Consider the following 18,321-nt stretch of genomic DNA (forward strand, 5'->3'; position numbering starts at 1 on the left):
AAAGGTGGTAGACCTTATTTGTTCTTCTCTTAAGTTGGAAAGTCAGGCATGCGAGCAACTTCCCAAATGTAGCCGGTCAAATACAACCGAATGTCTCATTTGGTGTATTTGTTCCACGCAGCAAACTGCCCCTTTCAAAGGTCCAGCTTTTCCATGCCTCCCACATCAAAATTTCTCAACCTTTGAGTATCGTGTCGTTTGATGGCATATTCATCCAGCACACAAGAAACCATTAATCCATAAGAATAGTACGGAAGCGTTCAAAAGAGCCCCCTATATTGTACAGTAGGAGCTAAAGTAAATGCAAGGTTCGTGATCTGCAGTACTGTACCTGCCCGAGGCCTAATGATCCTACTGACTTATGTTCTTGATTCATTTCCAAGCGGTGTCACAGCTAAGGAAACCAGCGCCCAAGTCATTGCAGTGGCCGTTATCTCTTCTGTCCTGTAAAGCCACAAACGTCAGCCCTATGTCACAAAAATTCAAATCATTTGTGAAATGAAAACTCTCTCGACTCACATTGCAAAGCGTTGTACAAGAATCGCCTCGGGTGTTGCAAGGTGTCTCTGAGTACGTGCAGCAGTTGAAGCTCGGGTTGCACCTCTGAGGCTCCGGTAGAGCAACTGCCAGAGCGGCACTAACGAGGGCAAGAAAGGTGATAATGGAACGCATCTTAATTGGGTATTTAGTATATAGTGCGTGTTTCTTGGAAGGGATGGGCGTTGGAACGTAAAAGGAAAAACAGCGCCGCCGTGTCTTTCATTTTATACTATTAGTGAAGATAGCACAGTTGTTCTTCAGCATTGCCCTCGTTTTCGCTAAGGGTGGGACTTTTTAACTAAAACCATATGCCTAGAAAATTCAATCTAATGAGAAACTGCAGAACCAGCGGTTTTAGGACAAACTGTAGTGTTTCGGTCTTGGGAGAGGTACATTCGCGTCCATTCTCTGTAATTACTGCTGTTGACGCTCATTTGCCTATTGCTCTACTTCAAGGTTCGCGAATCAAACTTAAAGTAACAAAGGTTACAAAAATGTAAGCTATTGTCTGTATTTATAGCAGATCGACACCACTTAGCAGCGCTTGGCCTTCATGGGTCCCAATCGACAAGCTGCCTGACTCGCCCCTAGAGCTACCCGTTTTCCCATGAAACCCCACTAGCTGTTACTGTCTGCTGTAGCATTTCGAGACACCACTTGTTAAACTTTAGCAAGTGATGGGTTTGCCTTTCGGCACTAGGAAGCGAGGACGGCAGCACCGGCTACGCTAACTTGGGAAAAACGGGATTGGGAGCACCTCACCCTGGTAGGCCAGAACACGGATGCAGCCGACGCTGGTGCCAGCAGCCGACAAACCATTGCGCAGACTAATGGCAGTACAAAGCGGTACAACGTATAAGCAGCAGAACATACATGGACAGTTTTCTTTAGTCATTCTTTGAGCAGAGTAGCGCAGCGCAACTATAGCCTGTGAGGGCGAAGTGCGGGTAATCTAACTGAGATTGACGGCCTGAATCGCGGCGCCCCTGCGTCACCGCCGATCAGTGACGCTCGTAACCTTAATCCTAGGCTCCCAAGCAATGCTGAGAAGAGGCCACAGAGGTCTTCTTGTCGCCCTGGATCGGGCTGTGAGGATGCCTGGGCAGAGACTGTGGAGTATGAAGCGGAAGGCTGGAGGTTAAGGCGAGAAAGACCTGGCCGTTGAACTAATAGAAAAAGGCAAGTATATGCTCGCGTCTTGAATTCTAAATATCTGAAATTCAATCCAGTTCTCAAATGCAGCCGACCAGGGGTTATTCGAGTGTCTTTCCTAACGTCTCTTGTTCCATGCGCTCTCGTGTGATATCGGTCGTGCTTATTTGAGCGATATCATCCCCCTAGAACATTCTCGCTATTTCTTCCGCAGAAGCATCTGGTAGAATGTCGAAGTTAAAATCATATAGTTCCGGGCAAATTGTCTCTGCTGTTCGGTGTTGGTGCTCTGGAACGGATGGCATCGGGTAGCCGACAACTGGCATAGGATACGGCAGTGTCCCGAACTCAGAAACCGTGGTTGACTCTTGAGTTCCAAGAGCCACTCCACTGTCCGCCAACGAACCGGTCGAGGCTCCGGTAGTCGGTTGGAGGTTACTGCGGGAGCTGCTAGAAGAGACCGTTGCATGTCCTAGCGCCGCTGACCGGTTCATATGCCAATCGTCATGGAGTATATCGAACGCCCGAAGGAAGGTGCGCTCCATGTAGGCATCTATATCCTCGGTGGCAAACTCGTCTGAGATCTGAGCTGTCCGCTTCGCCTCTGCAATCGCCGGCCCTGCATTGCTCTTGCAGTACTCCCGCAGCGAGTTGACTTCCTCTGAGAAGTCTGCGTCGATGTAGGCAGAACCCGGACGTGGCCTACCAACAAAAACAATGTCCCATACGGCAAACCACTGTTTTTCTTCCGAGATACCTGCCTTCGACTTCCGAGAAAGCTGGCTGCTCTGCTGCGTTGAGATACCATCCAACGTCTCCGAGACACTGCACACCCAGTTCTTCTGCGACACGTGCTCGGTGAGCGCCAACGCCGTTCCAAAGGTCGTTTTGCAGCGTGGGCAGTAGAATTCGGGGGTGTGTTTTCTTTTGAGATGCTGTTTGACATCTCGGATCCTGGCGAATGCGTCATGGCTGAAACAGCGGCGATGCTTGATCGAGTCGAGCTTCCAGAATGGGCACGCCAGCAACAGTCTCTTGGGTCCCTTTTTCGATCGCTTGGGAGAAGTCACAGGGCCATAGTCTCTATCAGACCCAGCATCCTCATCTTCTTCGTCACTTCTTCGGCGCTTCCTTGAAGATCTGTTGACAGTCTCGGGTCTCTTCGGGCCAGACTCCGTTGTCGAACAAAGCCTTTCTCCGAGAGGAATGTCCCCGTAAACCGCTGATTTGTATTGTGAGACCAGTTGTAGAGCCACTGCATCCAAAACCGGCTTCATCGGGTCCGAATCATTCAGAGATTCAGGGCCGTCCGCAGAGTCCGGGATCGAGAGCAGATCGGACTCCAACGGGGAGCTATAGGAGCTCTGTTGAGGAAGTTGCTCCGCGTAGTTGCATGATGTTGCACCTGGAGACTGAGTTTCGTTGACTTCCAGTTTCTTGGTGGTCGATATGAGAAGCTCCAAGTGGTCCCGGAGATCGAACGCGCCCATGCTCGTGACGTTGTCCATTGCCCGAGATTCAAGGATATGGCGTCCAGATGATAACGCGTTAAGCCACACATTGTTCCGAAGCATCGAGTCGTGGTTTTCAAGAATCTCAGTGGGACGGGAATCGCGCCAAAACCAGACGTTTTCGGCTTGTTGAACCAGTTCCAGAGAGTTTCGAGACCCTATGAGGAACCTTTGTCGGCACTTGTCGATGAGAACAAGATCGGTCCAGCCCACCCAGTCTCTTATGGCATCGAAAGAAACTTCGAGACTGGAGCTGTGAGATTCGTTGGGTCTTCGAAGGATCGGGTAGCCCAGAACAGTGACACATCCATTTTTGAAAAGTTCTCTCTGCCAGTCTCCATGTGCCGTAGTCTTCTGGACTTGAGCTTCTTGAGCTTGGATCGTGAAACAAACCAAACCGAAAACCGATTTCTCGATATTGGTATTGAGCGACCCAGATTCCATCTGTTCGACGCATTCAAAGATAGAAGGCGTGTAGGACAGAGTTGAGTTGACTCGTGGCGGCAATGTTGCGCAACTCAACCAAGCAAGTTGTTCCCCAGTTTCAGTGACGGTGGAGGCCGGCCCGATGACGTTCACGAAGAGATCGACTCCTTTAATCCAGGCTTTAATCCGACGTCGATCTTCAAGTAGACCTATAACGGGTTTCAGAGTTAGCTTTTCTCAAACCTAGATCAAATTGGTTGTTTGGCATCATAGGTAGGACTTGGCTGGCAACAGGTCTTACAGTGAAAAGCGGCGTTCTCATTGGCAACAAGCGCGAAACCAAGAATACTTAGGAGCTCCTCGCCGCTTGAAAGCCACGTTTGGCTCACATAATCCCGAATGGAACTTGCCTGCGCCTCGTCAGAAGAGCATGTAATAACACTGGATTCGTCTATGGCTCGGTACCAGCCGATCTTCAAACCCAAAGGGTAGCCGTCTTTGTCATGGTGCCTAGAGAACGGCCATCCGACTACCTGAAATTGAGCTTCGAAGATGCGGGGAGCTTGGTTCTTGCTTATTTTTCCGGTTGGGAGTCTTTTTCTGATGAATTGTCGAATGGTATCAATAGTGTTGTAGCCTTCCGGTATAACACGGGCTGCCGTAAGGTTTGACACCTTGCGGAGGTTGGAGATCAGCTGGTTGAATGGAGAGCCCTCGAGGACTAAAGACCGGTACTTTTGAATCTCAACCGAATCAAGTATCTCTTTGTCTTCGTCTTGCACTCCCTCGAACATATCCAGCGGGTTGTGATTGGCGAATGTTTCTGCGTTTCTTTCCCACAAGCCCATTTTGTCTGCAAGAGACATGCCATCGTGTCTGTGTTTCTTGTCGTTGTCATTATCCATTAACATCATACCAAGGTGCTTGATGATATTACTAGAGTGAAGAAGTTAGAGAGTGAGCTTCTATTTGCGGTTCGCTTCTGTTCTCGTCATGACTTACGTATGTCTCTTGTGAACAAAGTGCATGGCAAGTCGACTCGTCGGAGCCTCGTATTGAAGACCGATGTCGATCGCAAAAGCTTTGAGAAGTTCAGGAAGAGCCTCTGAAACTTCTGGCCAAGTATCTTTGTTGAGAAACTGCCCAGTTCTGCTGATAATTTCTTTGGATAGCTCATGAATATACTGCTTGCTTTGGTCGTCAGCCACGGTAGCAATTCCCGAATAGGTCGTTGCCGCGTCATCACTAGCTCTCTCATCGTTTCTCATGATGTCGTTGCTTTCAACTCGAGGGCTCGTCGCTTGTTCAATGTTGTATCTAGATTCATAACCGGAGTCGGTAAAGACCTCGCCTTCCTTGGCTTGGAACACACTCGGCAGTGATTCAAGGATTTCCACAAGCGGTTCTTTGTGAGGATGCTGTTTGTAATTGACAGGGTCATCGAGGAAATGGGATGCGTCAAGATCTTCAAACGAGACTGATGGAGTCAGTATAGAGAAGTAGGCGTCAAGAAATTTCAGCAGTCTCTTTGGAGACTCATCTGAAGCAAACAGTTATTCTTACCCGACTTGAAACCAACCGTATAATCCAATACATGATACTGTTCCAAGTGTTCACCGGCCAACTCGCGACGTTCCTTGCTGCTACAATCTTTGATTTGATGATGTCTCTATAATGCGATCAGTTATCAGTCAACTGAAGAATACGGCACCATTTTTGCCATTATGGGGCCTCATAGCCGAGGCTCTTACTTCCAGTGCTGCTTTTCGGGAGAAGCTCTTGTGGCATGAATTGCAAGGGAAAGGTTTTAAACTTTGATGAATTCGCATGTGCCTCTTCAGATCGCGGTTGCGGCTGAAAGATTGGGAGCACTGATAACACTTGAAGGGCCTCTCCGCCCGAGAGTTTGGTTGTCTAATGTACCCAAGTTGATCATTCACTTCTTCTCTGAGTGCCGAACTCGAAGAGCAAGAGTCAAGAGTACGTGACACGGCGGCCTCCGATCCAGTGATGTTATCGAATCGTTCTTCAATCAATGCTTTGATGGCATTCTATACCAAGATCTGTTAGCACACACTTGCAGGAGAAGTATTTTTGCATGATTTTTGCATGATGTTCATGGCCAAAGCGTGACAGCAAAGACTACGCCGTTCATCAATTGAAGCCTGGTTCACCTCCAGCCCCCATGACTTGAGGCTAAGCACCAACAACAAGTGCAGGGCAACAACAGAGGCTGGGGAGATGTACCGATTTGTTGATTAAGGTTATGCCACCAAGGGCCTTCTCAAGTTGTACCCGTATCTGCCTCCGGGTGACGGTGTAAAGATCTGAGGTTGCAAGGATTCTATCAATGATGGAGGTGTAGCTTTTAACTTCTTCCAAAGTTACTGAGCATACAAAGTTAGCGTCAGCATCGAGAGCAGCCAAGTCCAGGATCCCAAGACTTACGAGGTAGAGACCCTTTGGTCATGTCGACAGAATGCACTCCGTGCCCGGCGGCACCGCTTGTGGCGGAGACAGGCGATACTGGGCAGGCTGGCGAAGTGAAACTCGAAGGTTCGATTGGCCCATTCCACGATCGTGACTGGCCGGTGGGCACGGTGTCATCGACGTCGGCCGGCCAAAACTCCAGGCCGACAACGTTGGCTCGTCTAGTGTCGCGCATTGGAGATCCAGAGGGGTTTGATATGTCGTCCATGGTCATTCTCCTCGATTTGAAACCTTGGTCCGCGAGTGTAAGCTTCGAGTTGTTGTTGAATAAGACTAGGATCACTAGTATCGCAAGGTGTCAGGTTGAAGCTGCTAGAAGAGAGAGATAATTAGGAAGATCTGCATTCTGATCAGGCTCGGGCTGGCCCAAGGGCACATTTGTGCCTTCTGATCTCATTGGTTCGGGCTCATCCCAGTTGGGCGCCAACTCGGCTGCTCTGCATCGGAAAAGCGACCAATCACACCAGAAGGCACAGCTGCGGTTTCTTCCTCGTCGACAGTGGATGCGCTTTGCCATTGAATCCCGTGAAAGGAGATGTGGAAGAGTAGCTGTGCTCGAAGGCGGATCGTGCCTAGGAGAAGATGTTAGTTACAAAAGAGTAAACGGCTTCGGTGCTCACTCGAGGGCACATACACTCTTGTGTCAATATGGAATGCCTCATGGATGATGGATGGATAAATGCTGAAGTCGGGCCAGGTTTGAGACGGAAAACACCCAGTCTCAAATCAATGCTCAAGCCAGTTCAATCTTAACAGCTATCGGACCTATAACCCGAGTCCAAGACGAAGAAACCTATTTACATCCTCGGAATGTCTTCTGCATCCAACGTGCTAGTTGCCAGCAGCAACGGCGAGAGGTGAGCATGGCGTTTCCAGAATTATTGACCAATCAAGCTAATGCGAATTCAAGGTCCATCGCTGGCCAGCCATCGGCCATGCTGGAAGAATATCTCTCGAGCCCCCCGACCATTACGGAAAACCTTCATCGCCAGGCCGTCACAGGCGGAAAGACGTCCAAGAGGTCCAAGAAGAACAAGATCAGGAACGATCTCGACAAGTGGCAGCGTTCGTGGGATGAATCGGGATCGTCCAAAAGCTGATCTATGTCCTGAATTTCAAACACCCTGAAGCCATCTGCTTGGCTGGGAGATTTAGTTTTCGGAAGAGGAGATGCATGTAATTGTCCGCTGAACAAGCAAAGTTTTTCCACTCGAGGTTCACAGTAACTCGGTAACAAATCCCAAGACACACGCTGAATGCTGCAGAGTCTCCGAGGCTCATGAAACCTTTCGACTTTCCACGTGGTGCTTCACTCCGGATGACACCTACACGGGCGAAGATCGATCGTCAGGGGGGCCCTCTTTTCCCGATCCGATGGAGTCTGTGGTGTGGGGTTCGACCGATTCCCGACCGATGGATGATGCGGCCATGACATGTCGAACGCCAGTCTGAGCGCCTCCCGCCCATCCGCTCTCCGTTTGTGTACCCCTGGATACGATACGGACGGGCCGTCTGACATTTGTACCAGAACTCAATCATGATGTCAACAGGATGGGAACAACATGGAAGAGGTCGAAATGTTGTTGGAAATGTACACCAGCACGCATACAGGCGGTGGGTGCATGTAAATAACAGAAACCCCCCCGGACCTCTGCCTCGACCGTGACACATCAAAGCACGTGTGCTCCCCCCCAATTGATCGTCAGTGTTGTGGCTTTTCTGTCCCATTTCCTCCGGCATCTCACCAAAAAGGCGATGACCGTGCGGGCCTTTGCTTATTCCACCAACATAGAGGCATCATCAACTACCCGCCCGTGATGTCATTCTCAGCGCGTCACTGGACCCTGCGGCTACCGTCACTTGGGATAGCCCACACGCGAGCAACGCCAACAAAACCCTCGCGATTCGCATCCCGCTCCTTCGCAAGCCGCACATTCACACAAAAGATTACTCCAGCAACGTCTTCGCTATCAAGAGACACCTTAACATCCACCTCACAACTCTCCAACTCGTCGACAACTACCTCTCCGTGTCGACATCACCACCACCACCACTACCACCACCACCGTTACATCCACACTACCGCCAACATGACGAAACAAGCGGAGACCAACTCGACCCAGACGACTTCGAACAGCAAGGACGAGGACTGGAAGACGCAGGCCCCCTACGTGCCCCCCGGGAAAGCCCACCCCCACGGTGACGGCTTCGAGAAGAAGATCCGCGGCGCGTGCCAGTGCGGCCAGGTCTCGTACTGGCTCCGGAAAGACAAGCCCTTGTCCTCCAAGTACTGCCACTGCAAAGACTGTCAGAAGATGCATGGTTTGTTCCCCCCCCCCTCGTGTTCTTTCTTTCCCCGCCTAACCCTCAAGATCTTGTACCAATGACAACCACGATGCTGACTGGCACAAGGCGCCCCCTTCCAATGGGCGGCCATCTTCCACAAGGAGGACCTCGCCTTCGACAAGGGCGTCGACGGCCTCGTCTTCTACTCGTCCGGCAAGAACCTCCAGGGCCACGACCTGCCCTGCAAGGTCAGCTGCGGCTTTTGCGGCAGCCGCATCATGGACGAGGGCAGGAACATGGTCCTCCTGTTCCCGGGCCTGCTCCATTTCGACGGCGAGGCGAAGAGGAACAACTTTGAAGTGCAGTGAGTCTCTTGCTTGCTGCCCCGTGTTCTCACCTTGCCTCTCGTGGGGAGGGGTGAACGAGCACCATCAAGGGACTGGGGCAACGCTAACCAATGCCCAGGATGCATATTTTCTACGGCCAACGAGTCGTCGACCTTCCGGACGGAAAGCCCAAGTGGAGCGGGCTGAACGACCAAAGTGAAAAGGTAGAGGAGGACGTAATGGACGTCAAGCACAAGAAGCAGAAGACGGACCATACCAACGGCGACTAGTAGAACCTGTGAAAAATGTAGAATTTCAATCAAAATATCCCAAACGCTCAAAACACCATCTAAACGCCCGGTGTATCTCTCTATTCGTATCTCCAAAAGGGGGGGGAACGAGGAAAGAAAACCCGATTCTATATCGTCGTCGTTATCATCATTGATCGCTTACCAGTTAAAGCTCTCCTGGAAGTACTCAATATCCGACCACCCGCGGTCGAGCATCTCGACGACAGACTTTCTCGCGTCGTCAGCCATGACAGCCGGCCCGCACGCGACGACGGCGAGGCTGGCCTTGCCTGCACCCGTTGCGGCGTCCTGCACCTCCTCGCGCACGTCCGGTCGCCCGTACAGCAGGCGGATCTGCTCTGGCCAGTCGTCCGGCCGCGCGCTGTTAGATGCGAGGCTGTTCTGCGTCACGTAGACATCGACTGACAGCTTCCCGCCCTCGAAGGCGTCCTCGAAGTCTTGTCGCAGCACGTCCACGGCGAAGCTCAGCTCGCGGACGGCCCAGACGATCTTGACCGACCGCGCCCTCGACTCGGCCTTGGCAAGCTCGGCGAGGTGCGCGAGCGGCACGACGACACCACTGCCTCCGACGATGAACAGCAGGTCGTCGAACTGATTGAAGGGCTGCGTGTGCCCATACGGCCCTTCGACGAGGACACGGAGACGCGCGGGATGGGGCCACGCAGCCGCAGTGTCCTCGCGGAGGCGAGCCGTGAAGCTGTCGTAGGGTCGGATGAGAAACGTCATTGTGGGCTCGCCTCGCTTCGGCTCGTAGGTGACCTCCGACATGGGTTCTTGGTCCTGCTCTCCGGCGACGAGCAGCGGCGTCTCCTCACAGGACGACTTCCTCCGGACGTGCATGTTCGTCGTCGTGCAGGCCATGGTGAACGGGTGGCTCTCCCAGAAGCACTTGTCGCTGAGGACGTGGAGGTAATAGTACGTGCCAGGCTTCGGCTCGTAGAAGCTGGTGGAGTAAGGGACGCTGAGGCGGACGATGTTGGAGCTTGCGTCGTAGCTCGCAAGGGCGAATGTGTTCCAGAAGCGGAGGTTGAAGGAGAGCGTCCTCGACATGCGCAGCACCCGGTCGGCAATCCAGATGTAAAAGGGCACCCAGAACAAGATATCATACGTGTTGGGGATGATGGAGACGTGACTGCAGAATGTCAGCATGGAGCAGGACGCGAGGGTATTCGGGGCAACGTACCCAAGCATGGTTATCAGGGTCAGAATAGAGAGGAGGATGTGAAGGATGAGAAACAGCTCGTACTGCTTCCGCCGCATCCAGAACACCGACGCCACGAGAAGACCGACCATGCCGAGCGTTGCCTATGACTTCGTCAGCCAACATCACGTGTGGAGGGAATTGTCATTCAAGCACTTACAGCCCAGCCCGCCCACCAGAACATCATTTTCCAGTATGACATGAAGTAGAACCAGCCGCCGTCTACGAATGAGTCAGTAAATACCTCTTACCCACAACATAAAGGGGAAGCGTACCGTCAAAGACGAGAACGACATAGCCGACGGAGTGGATCACGGCTTGGAGCGTCGCCACACGGGCAACCCAGCGGTGGAAGTTGTTGTACGTTCCAAAATCCCAGCCAGTCAGCCACATGAGCAAGTTGTTCCGCATGCCGAACAGCCAGATGATGGGGAAGTTGGCGAAAGAGATGATGCCGGTTCTGTCGGCGACGTAACGCCACCACTGATGATAGACGAGGGGCCAGCTACGTGGGGGGACGGACATGAGCCAAGGTACATCATCACGTGAGAAAGGAAGTTCACTTACTACATGTGGCCGGGAAACACAATGTAGCCGTGAATACAGAAGAAGGCGTTCACGGCAATGAAGGCAAAGATGGTGAGACTCTGGATCCGAGGCGGGATCGTGCACCAGCCGAGATTCTGCGAACAGCGGTAGCCGAAAGTAGCGGGGACGGTGATGTAGCGCTTGAGCCACACGGCACACGAGCGGTAGATGCCGCGCGTCGTCCGGGGAGCGTACTCCTGCTTTTGGAGGGTCCCGATGGCCGCCACGAGACGGGATGCTAGCCCGATGGCGATTACGATGAACCAAAAGACAATCACGTAGAAGCTGAAAGGGATTAGTTAGAGCGGAGGAGTTAAGAAGGAGTGGCAGCAGCCGGTGACGAACCCATATCTGTAATGGTATCCGTAGGTGTACTCGACAGACTCCTGCATATGCGTCAGTCATGAGCCATGCAGATGACGAGAAAGGTCGGCCGTACGAGCGTATCAAACCAAATCTGATAAAAAGCATCCGCAGGCAAGACGACCTCGTTCAACACGGTCTTGTCGACGCCCTCCTCCTGGGTCAACCTCCTCAGGCCGGCAATCTCCACATCCGAGTAGTGGGCGACAATCTCGAACGGCGGCAGCGACGTGTTCATGTACGTCTGGCAGGTGTGGTTGAGGTCACTCAGGCCGGCGACGCGGTGAGTCAGGTCGCAGTGCAGGTCGGCACAAAGGTACAGCGACTCAATGTGCAGGCGGCTCTCGCACGAGGCGATGAGCTTCGACTTCGCCGGCATGGTGCCGTTGTACGACTGCGTGTCGTTGAAGCGCGGGGCGCGGAGGGTGTATGTACATGAGTCGAAACAGATGCCGCCGGTTCCCGTGAGCGCGCCTGAGGCCGAGCCGACGAAGAGGCACAGAGCGGCGAGGAGCGTCGGCATCAGGGCCCGGCGCACCGCCGGGGGCGGAGGCGGCGATGAACGAGCGCGCATTCTCACGGTCGCGATGGGTAGGTTCGCATCGATGAAGGGCGAAAGATGGCGGACCGCGGTGAATGCGCAGGCTGCTGCTCCCGGTGTGGTGTTGTCGCCTGAAGAGACGTTGCGTTTGGAGAGGGGAAAAGTATGGTTAAGTCTCGGAAAGTCAACGCGAGTCGAGGGAATCGGTACCGAGTGGGAGAATTTCATCTTATCAGATCATCTGATTAGGCACCCTAGACCCGCTTCTTTGGGTTAGGTCATCGGCCGTGCCCCACCGGCATCCACCGGCATCGGCTCGCCGCGGATCCAGCGTCGCACTCACTCAAAGTCTCACCCGCTCACTTACTCACTCACTCACTCGTCCAATTCCCTCATTCACCCATTCGCACAATTAATTAGTACTCACTCACTCACTCGACCACTTATTCGTGGCGCACATTGTCCCTATACATACACAGGCATGTATGATGCCAGTCAGATCACGCATACTCGCCCTAGTCGTGCGGGTGCGGGTGCGTGCTGGCATGCTCACCTGATGCCTCCCACGCTGCACATGTCTCACTTGCTGACCCAACATGCGCTCTTTTCCCGGCTATTGATCGCTGTACTCTACTGCCCTCTCTCATCCTTGGCACAGACCGACCTCGGCGTGGTTGTATTCAAAAGTATGGAATACGCTAGCTACAGCGTCGACTCACTGAGCTGGTCGCCATCGTGCCATGCATGCATCACGAGACTCCCAGTCGCACATATGGTCTTCGAGAACAGCAGCTGCTGATTTGCACGATGAACCGTCTCAGCGACAAGACGGCCTAAGAGACAAGATTCCCCTCATCAAATTTGCCCTTTTGACGTGGTCGGAACACACACACATCCTGACATGAGCAGCCCCTCTTTTGGCCCACGCCTAAATCCACGCCCGCGTCCACGTTGTCCGCCTACAGGGAACTTCCCTCCCTCCCTCCCCGTCCCGCTCCCCGTTGACACATCACTACCCAGACCGCCGTACCGCTGCGGCTCAAACATTCATCCTAGTATCCATGTAGAGACTCTTCGGTTCCGTCGACCACCGGAACCGCGGCGGCTGGAATGTTCGTCTCAAAACCCAGTATGGGTGGTCTGAGACAGCATCGGCCGTCGGGTGATCGAACGAGTAGTCCTAGACGGAGCCGCAATCAGTGTAGAGGGCGAGGCAGGTACTTAGCAGCAAATGCTGTTGATATTTCAACTTTCTCGATTCCTTAAAGACATTAACCTCTCTTCCCACTACCGATCCGTCGGAGTTCACCCGCTCTAAGCCACTCCTTCAGATACAAGGCCGGTCAGTTCCAAGAAGCTGAGGAACACGTAGTCCTCAGCTAACAAAGGAGCAGTCTAACAGCATCATTCAGGATGCATCTTTCGCGCCGATCTGATCAGAGAACTTAGAGCAAACGAAAAAGGTAAAAGGACGCTCGGCCATGGCCTCTGTTGCACCATTCGCCCATCTCTTACTCGAATCGAATCTCGGCCATCCGTGAACCACAGACAGCGGCCCGGTGTAAGTCATCTGCCGTCGCCCTACAACCAGCCGCCTTCGGTCACATTCATCTTCCTCTCCGGGCTTCTCGCAGGCCTCTTGGGCATCTTCCACTTATCTGTCGACACCACAGTATCCGCCGACCACCTGGACACTCGTCCAGCATACTTGGGCGGCGCGGGCGCGGGCGCCGTGCCCGAGCCATACGGAACCACGATAATGCCATCCGGCCCCGTCACCAATCCAATGGTGTCCGTCTGGCCCGGCGACGCCTCCTCCCGCTTCTTCCTCTTTCTCCTCGACCGGATCCAGATGAACAGCGCGGCGCCCAGTATCATACCCAGAAGGGCGACCGCCCCGACGACGCTCCCGACGACCGCTCCGACAGGGGACGCCTCGCTTCTTTCGGCGGCATCGGACGTTGGTCCCGGTACGATAAGTTTTGTCTTGGTGACAACAGCGACACTCGTCGCGGCCCTATCCGTCCCTGTTAAGAGAATCGTTTCAGCCGGGGTTGTGCTTGCGCCCGGAGACGAAGCCATTACTGTGGTGTCCGTGGATGGCCTCGCCACAGGCCCGGACCCAGCCGCCGTTGTCGAATCGGCCATCAGATTGCCGGTCCCGCCGACGCTGCTGCAGTAGAAGAGGGTAAAAGTGCTGGTGTCGAGGGCTGAATAGAACGTGAAGCACGCTGTAGCAGGACCGGTTCCGCCGCTATTGTTTTACACGTCCGTCAGTGTCGAGGGGACCCCGGTAGATCAGATGATAATGGAGATGGAGGGACTTACCAGCACATCACGCCAGGGTCGCACGTCCCTGTCGACGTGGAGGTTTTGATGCACCTCGTGGGCATCGGGGTGGGACAGCCCTTGTATAATCCCGAAGTGCTGCATTCCCATTTGGGGTCCGCGCATATCAGGGGTACAAGCCTGTCTGTAGGAAATCTGAAAGGTCGTCAGCAGAAAGTCGGCTTCCAACGCGTGACGGATCGGGGGGATATGTACCTGAGGGTCGTCACCGGGTACGGTCTGTAACCACAGGTGTTGATTCCCCTGGCTGTCGTCGTTGAAGAAGGAGGAGAGGGAAGAGGAGGAGGGGTAGGAAGAGTGAGAATAGGAGGAGTAGGCTGGATATTCCGGAAGAAACTCCGGCTCGAAAACGTCATTGTGCACGTATAGTGTCAAGATAGAGCAAGATTTGATATTTTTTCTCATTTCTTTTGTTTTTGCCTTTCGAATAAATGGAATTAAAGCAGATCGTACGGGTATGTGTCAGAAAAGGTTTCATTTTGTATCTCAGAGTCGGTGTTGGGGGTGAGTGATTCACCAACAAACCAAGACTGCCTTGAGGTGAAGAACTTCCCTCTGGTGACTGTTCTGTCAGTGACACAAGCGGCAAGGTTTGAAATCCGGGAATCAGCTGACAAACAATTGATATGTATAATCTCGGCCGGTATGAGCGACGAAAGAAAAATACTGTTCGCCTGTTCGAGGCCATGCTTGCCGGCCGCTTCTGCCTCGTCGTTGATCGACTCGGCGGCCCTCAAGCCCCCATTCCCACCACGGGTATAACACCGTTCATACACAAATCCATCTAGATGAAAAGACAAAAGAAATGCCATTACAGCTCCAAAAAACCTCGTTCCGTATTTCTGTCCCCTAAACAAAGACAAGCTCCCCTCGCGGCAGAGTTCCCCTCCGAGGTCTCAGTTGTGCTGCGGCATGTGCATGCCCTCCTTCTGTGGCTGGTAGCCCTGGACGATGGGCCCCGTCGACATGCGGGCTTGGACCTCCTTGTCCTGCTGGATGAGGGCGCAGCAGGAGCACCAGTATGTGACGCAGCAGTCCGAGAAGCCGGATCCCTTGATGCCGAAGCGCTCGCGGATCTCGCCGCGCTTCATCATGGCGTAGACCCAGCCGCAGCCGGTGAACCAGGTGATGCCGCACATGAGCAGGCAGTCCGTGTTGATGGCCTCGTAGGTCTGCATTGTGGGGTCGCGCAGGCGCTCCGACGTCTTGCCGAGGACTGGAAAGGGTGTTTGGAAATGTTAGTGATGCTGGCGCCGGAGGTCGATGGGTTGTGAATCAGGGGATAGGGGGGTGGGGGAAAGGGGGAGTGAATGTGGACGTACGCATGCACGGGAGACAGGTTCCCACGATGCACGTATCGCAGGGCCCGCAGTTCATGAGGTTGGACTGCCATTCCTGGGTCTGGACGTTGGCGCCCTGGACGTATTCCTGTTGGATCGGCTGCTGGTGCTGGTGCTGGTCAAAGTGCTCCTGCTGCTGCGGCTGCGGCTGCATCTGAGGCTGCTGTTGGTACTCCATCGTGATGGCTTATGGTGATGTCTCGGTAGTGAGTCGTGGCTACTGAAAATCGTTCGACAACGCAGGCACTCCAAAGGCTCCAGATGGACCAGCAACGGCGGGGGAGGATTCGACAGGGGAGGACATCGAAGAAGAGAATCGGATTCGGCAGGATACCGTGTTCTAATATACCAGCATGTGAGATGTGAGACAGCGAATCACACGTTTGAAAAGCCCGAGGGTGTGAATCAGACGCCAAATGGCCTGGGCCGAACGAATGCAGAATCGGTTGATGGCGCTCTGGAAGAGCGTGCCGGATGAGGGTTAACGCATGGGAGAGCCCCCGCGGACCAGTTCATGTCTCTTGGTTGACTGACAATCTTCGGAAGAATTGACCTTGACCTTGGTCCAGCGCTAGGCCCCTAGACGACGCCATTGGGTTGATGTACTCAAGACCAAGACTTGGTGGAATGGACCCGTCCATGTTGAATTTCCTCCTTCCTTCCACTCTCCAGACTGTAGATGCCTAGCCCCTATTCCTCCTCATCTCTCATCTAGCCGTTCGTGTAACTCGGACCGCCCCAGGTGACAGTTCTCTCGACAAGGCAGACATGAGTGCGAGAAGAATGGGACGAGGAAAAAGGCCTGTGAAACCACGAGCGGCACCCATCCTGCGGCTACCCTGTCGACAAAATGATTGAGACCCCGGCCGATAGAGGCGGCAGCCCGGCTCTTGAGCCTACGCCAGTGGCGACGACGCTAGAGCACGCGATGGCGTCCTAGGGCTGAATTTAGCGGTGCCACGAAAGTAGGATAGCCCCGCGAGGCAGATTGGAGGTCCTCGTTTGGCGTTTCCCCTTATGCAAGGGGTTCGATGGTGGTGTGTCTCCAATAGGGGATCGGTGGCCAGCCTGTGAGAGGCTCGCTAGCATGTGTTGAGCATGAGCAGGAAGCCAGAACATCGATCCATCAACGAACACCAAGTCCGTGATGTCGAACGATTTGGGTTTGCCTAAACTCCCGAGACACGGTCTATGAGAAGTGGTAGATGGTACCGGATCGGGGAACCAGAGAGGATCTGCATCTGCTGGCTGTGGCTGGTCGTCGGCATCGCTGCAGATCCAACGGACGGTTGCTGGACGGTCAGGAGCCGGGATCTCCAGCGATTGTCGTGAGGGCCAGGTAGACGCACCTCAAGTGACCCCACACAGCAGGGGATCTCGATGAGGCACGAAAGTTGATGAGGCAAACACACTCAGCTTGGTGCGTGCCTATGCATGCCTCTCGTCTCGCAATCACTCAAGTGCCGTGTGAAGCGAGACAAGCCCGACCAGCGGGGTCAGTAAGAGCATGAATCCCGCTTGGCTATGCGCGTCAGGTCTCAGCTCTTTTGCCGTGAGAATTGACTGTAATAGTTTGGGTGTTCTCACGTGGTATCTAAGCTCTCACTTGCCGCTATGCAGCTAGGCAACGTACGTACTACTCACCCGCCGCTGTGGTATAAGATCACTGTCATGACCCCGTCTTCTCGCTGTCCCCGTTCTGCGGCTTTGTTCTCTCGCTCTCGCCGCGCACCCTCCTGCTCATGATGAGATAATCCGGCACAAACACCTTTCCAAACCGCAACCGCCTCTCGACGGGGGAGATGGCGTCCCTCTCGAACCCGAGCCTCTCGTAGAAGGCGCGCGCGCCGGCGTTCGCGAGGAAGCACGTCAGCATCACCTTTTCGATGATGGGGATGCTCTCGGCCACCCGAACGAGGTGGTCCATGAGCAGGCGGCCCATGCCGGTGCTGCGAGACCGTCAGCAAATCACTCACTCACTGCCTAGGTGGTCAACTGGAAGGCAAGGGCCACGTCGATACTCACCCCCTCAACTCCTCCAAAAGGTGAATCTCGTAGCAGTACACCACGGCCTCGCCCTCCTCGAACGTCGGCATTAGGCTTGTGAAGCCGCATATCTTGCCTCCGTCATCGCCATCAGCATCCGCCGCCACCGCCGCTGCTGCTGCAGCTTCCTTGACGAGGATGTACCTCAGGTCGGGGCTCCTCATCTCCTTCATCTTGCTCGCGGGCCTCCACCCATCCTTGGAAGCCCGGTAATCGGCCCCGCTGGTGCGGTCGACGAGGTCGAAGCAGGCCTGCAGCTCGTGTTGGGCGAGCGCCGACGACGACTTCAGCGAGAGGGCGTAGGGCTTGTCGGTCTTGGGATGCGTCCATGATGTCCAGTCCGGGCTGCTCCACGACGGGTGACGGGGGTGGTGAGCGTGTCGGGTTCGGAGATGCTACATCCGCCGCTCGGCCTTGCGCCTTGCCTTGAGTGATGGGGAGACGAACCTTGATTGCAGGTGGTCTTTGATGAACTCTTCATCCGACTTGCGGTTCGCAGTCTCGATAGGGTTCGTGGGTGCCCTGCGGCGTTTCCGAGGAGCCGGGGCCATTCTCAATCAAAATCTACCGGAGCAGAAAGGTTTCGAGGGAGTGTTCTTGTCTATATCGGTATGGCACGTGATGATTGTAGTGATGTCTGGACTGTAACTGTGTCTCGAGGTGTCTAGGTCCTGTTGCTCAGTGTCTGCACTAAACTTGAGATGAGGGGAGAAGATCTGGAGCGTCCGGCGCGTCTGTAACCTTCACTATAGTTGGCATTTCGTGCTAAAACAATCACATACGACCATACCCACTGGAGAACTCGGGATCCCGTCCGCTCTCCCATAGATAAGCCAGTGAGGGCCGGATTA

At 54.0% G+C, this 18,321-nt stretch overlaps 7 protein-coding genes across 7 annotated transcripts; 2 read left to right on the forward strand and 5 right to left on the reverse strand.

Annotated features, from left to right (window-relative positions):
* Nucleotides 1–1,877: 1,877 nt before the first annotated feature.
* Nucleotides 1,878–3,200, reverse strand: CH63R_06184 (Het and ankyrin domain protein; the record flags this gene model as incomplete). The annotated part of the gene is made up of 1 exon (XM_018301159.1): nucleotides 1,878–3,200. The coding sequence occupies one exon, from the start codon at nucleotides 3,198–3,200 to the stop codon at nucleotides 1,878–1,880; it is 1,323 nt and encodes a 440-aa protein (XP_018159009.1).
* A 1,945-nt stretch (nucleotides 3,201–5,145) lies between these two features.
* Nucleotides 5,146–6,333, reverse strand: CH63R_06185 (DEK C terminal domain-containing protein; the record flags this gene model as incomplete). Its single annotated transcript, XM_018301160.1, has 4 exons — nucleotides 5,146–5,298; nucleotides 5,381–5,680; nucleotides 5,877–6,016; nucleotides 6,078–6,333. 4 exons carry the CDS (start codon nucleotides 6,331–6,333, stop codon nucleotides 5,146–5,148), a joined length of 849 nt encoding a protein of 282 aa, XP_018159010.1.
* Nucleotides 6,334–6,929: 596 nt separating this feature from the next.
* CH63R_06186 (uncharacterized protein) lies at nucleotides 6,930–7,219 on the forward strand (the record flags this gene model as incomplete). Its single annotated transcript, XM_018301161.1, has 2 exons — nucleotides 6,930–6,976; nucleotides 7,030–7,219. The coding sequence occupies 2 exons, from the start codon at nucleotides 6,930–6,932 to the stop codon at nucleotides 7,217–7,219; spliced, it is 237 nt and encodes a 78-aa protein (XP_018159011.1).
* A 990-nt stretch (nucleotides 7,220–8,209) lies between these two features.
* Nucleotides 8,210–9,021, forward strand: CH63R_06187 (Glutathione-dependent formaldehyde-activating enzyme; the record flags this gene model as incomplete). The annotated part of the gene is made up of 3 exons (XM_018301162.1): nucleotides 8,210–8,441; nucleotides 8,532–8,769; nucleotides 8,871–9,021. The coding sequence occupies 3 exons, from the start codon at nucleotides 8,210–8,212 to the stop codon at nucleotides 9,019–9,021; spliced, it is 621 nt and encodes a 206-aa protein (XP_018159012.1).
* Nucleotides 9,022–9,180: 159 nt separating this feature from the next.
* Nucleotides 9,181–11,963, reverse strand: CH63R_06188 (Ferric reductase like transmembrane component; the record flags this gene model as incomplete). Its single annotated transcript, XM_018301163.1, has 7 exons — nucleotides 9,181–10,174; nucleotides 10,226–10,347; nucleotides 10,404–10,465; nucleotides 10,519–10,748; nucleotides 10,811–11,116; nucleotides 11,177–11,217; nucleotides 11,271–11,963. 7 exons carry the CDS (start codon nucleotides 11,961–11,963, stop codon nucleotides 9,181–9,183), a joined length of 2,448 nt encoding a protein of 815 aa, XP_018159013.1.
* Nucleotides 11,964–14,980: 3,017 nt separating this feature from the next.
* On the reverse strand, nucleotides 14,981–15,602 carry CH63R_06189 (PLAC8 family protein; the record flags this gene model as incomplete). Its single annotated transcript, XM_018301164.1, has 2 exons — nucleotides 14,981–15,300; nucleotides 15,407–15,602. 2 exons carry the CDS (start codon nucleotides 15,600–15,602, stop codon nucleotides 14,981–14,983), a joined length of 516 nt encoding a protein of 171 aa, XP_018159014.1.
* A 1,491-nt stretch (nucleotides 15,603–17,093) lies between these two features.
* On the reverse strand, nucleotides 17,094–18,021 carry CH63R_06190 (Acetyltransferase; the record flags this gene model as incomplete). Its single annotated transcript, XM_018301165.1, has 3 exons — nucleotides 17,094–17,373; nucleotides 17,450–17,815; nucleotides 17,870–18,021. The coding sequence occupies 3 exons, from the start codon at nucleotides 18,019–18,021 to the stop codon at nucleotides 17,094–17,096; spliced, it is 798 nt and encodes a 265-aa protein (XP_018159015.1).
* Nucleotides 18,022–18,321: the final 300 nt, after the last annotated feature.

The sequence above is a fragment of the Colletotrichum higginsianum genome, chromosome 4 (assembly GCF_001672515.1).
Source record: "Colletotrichum higginsianum IMI 349063 chromosome 4, whole genome shotgun sequence".
Taxonomy (NCBI): Eukaryota; Fungi; Ascomycota; class Sordariomycetes; order Glomerellales; family Glomerellaceae; genus Colletotrichum; species Colletotrichum higginsianum.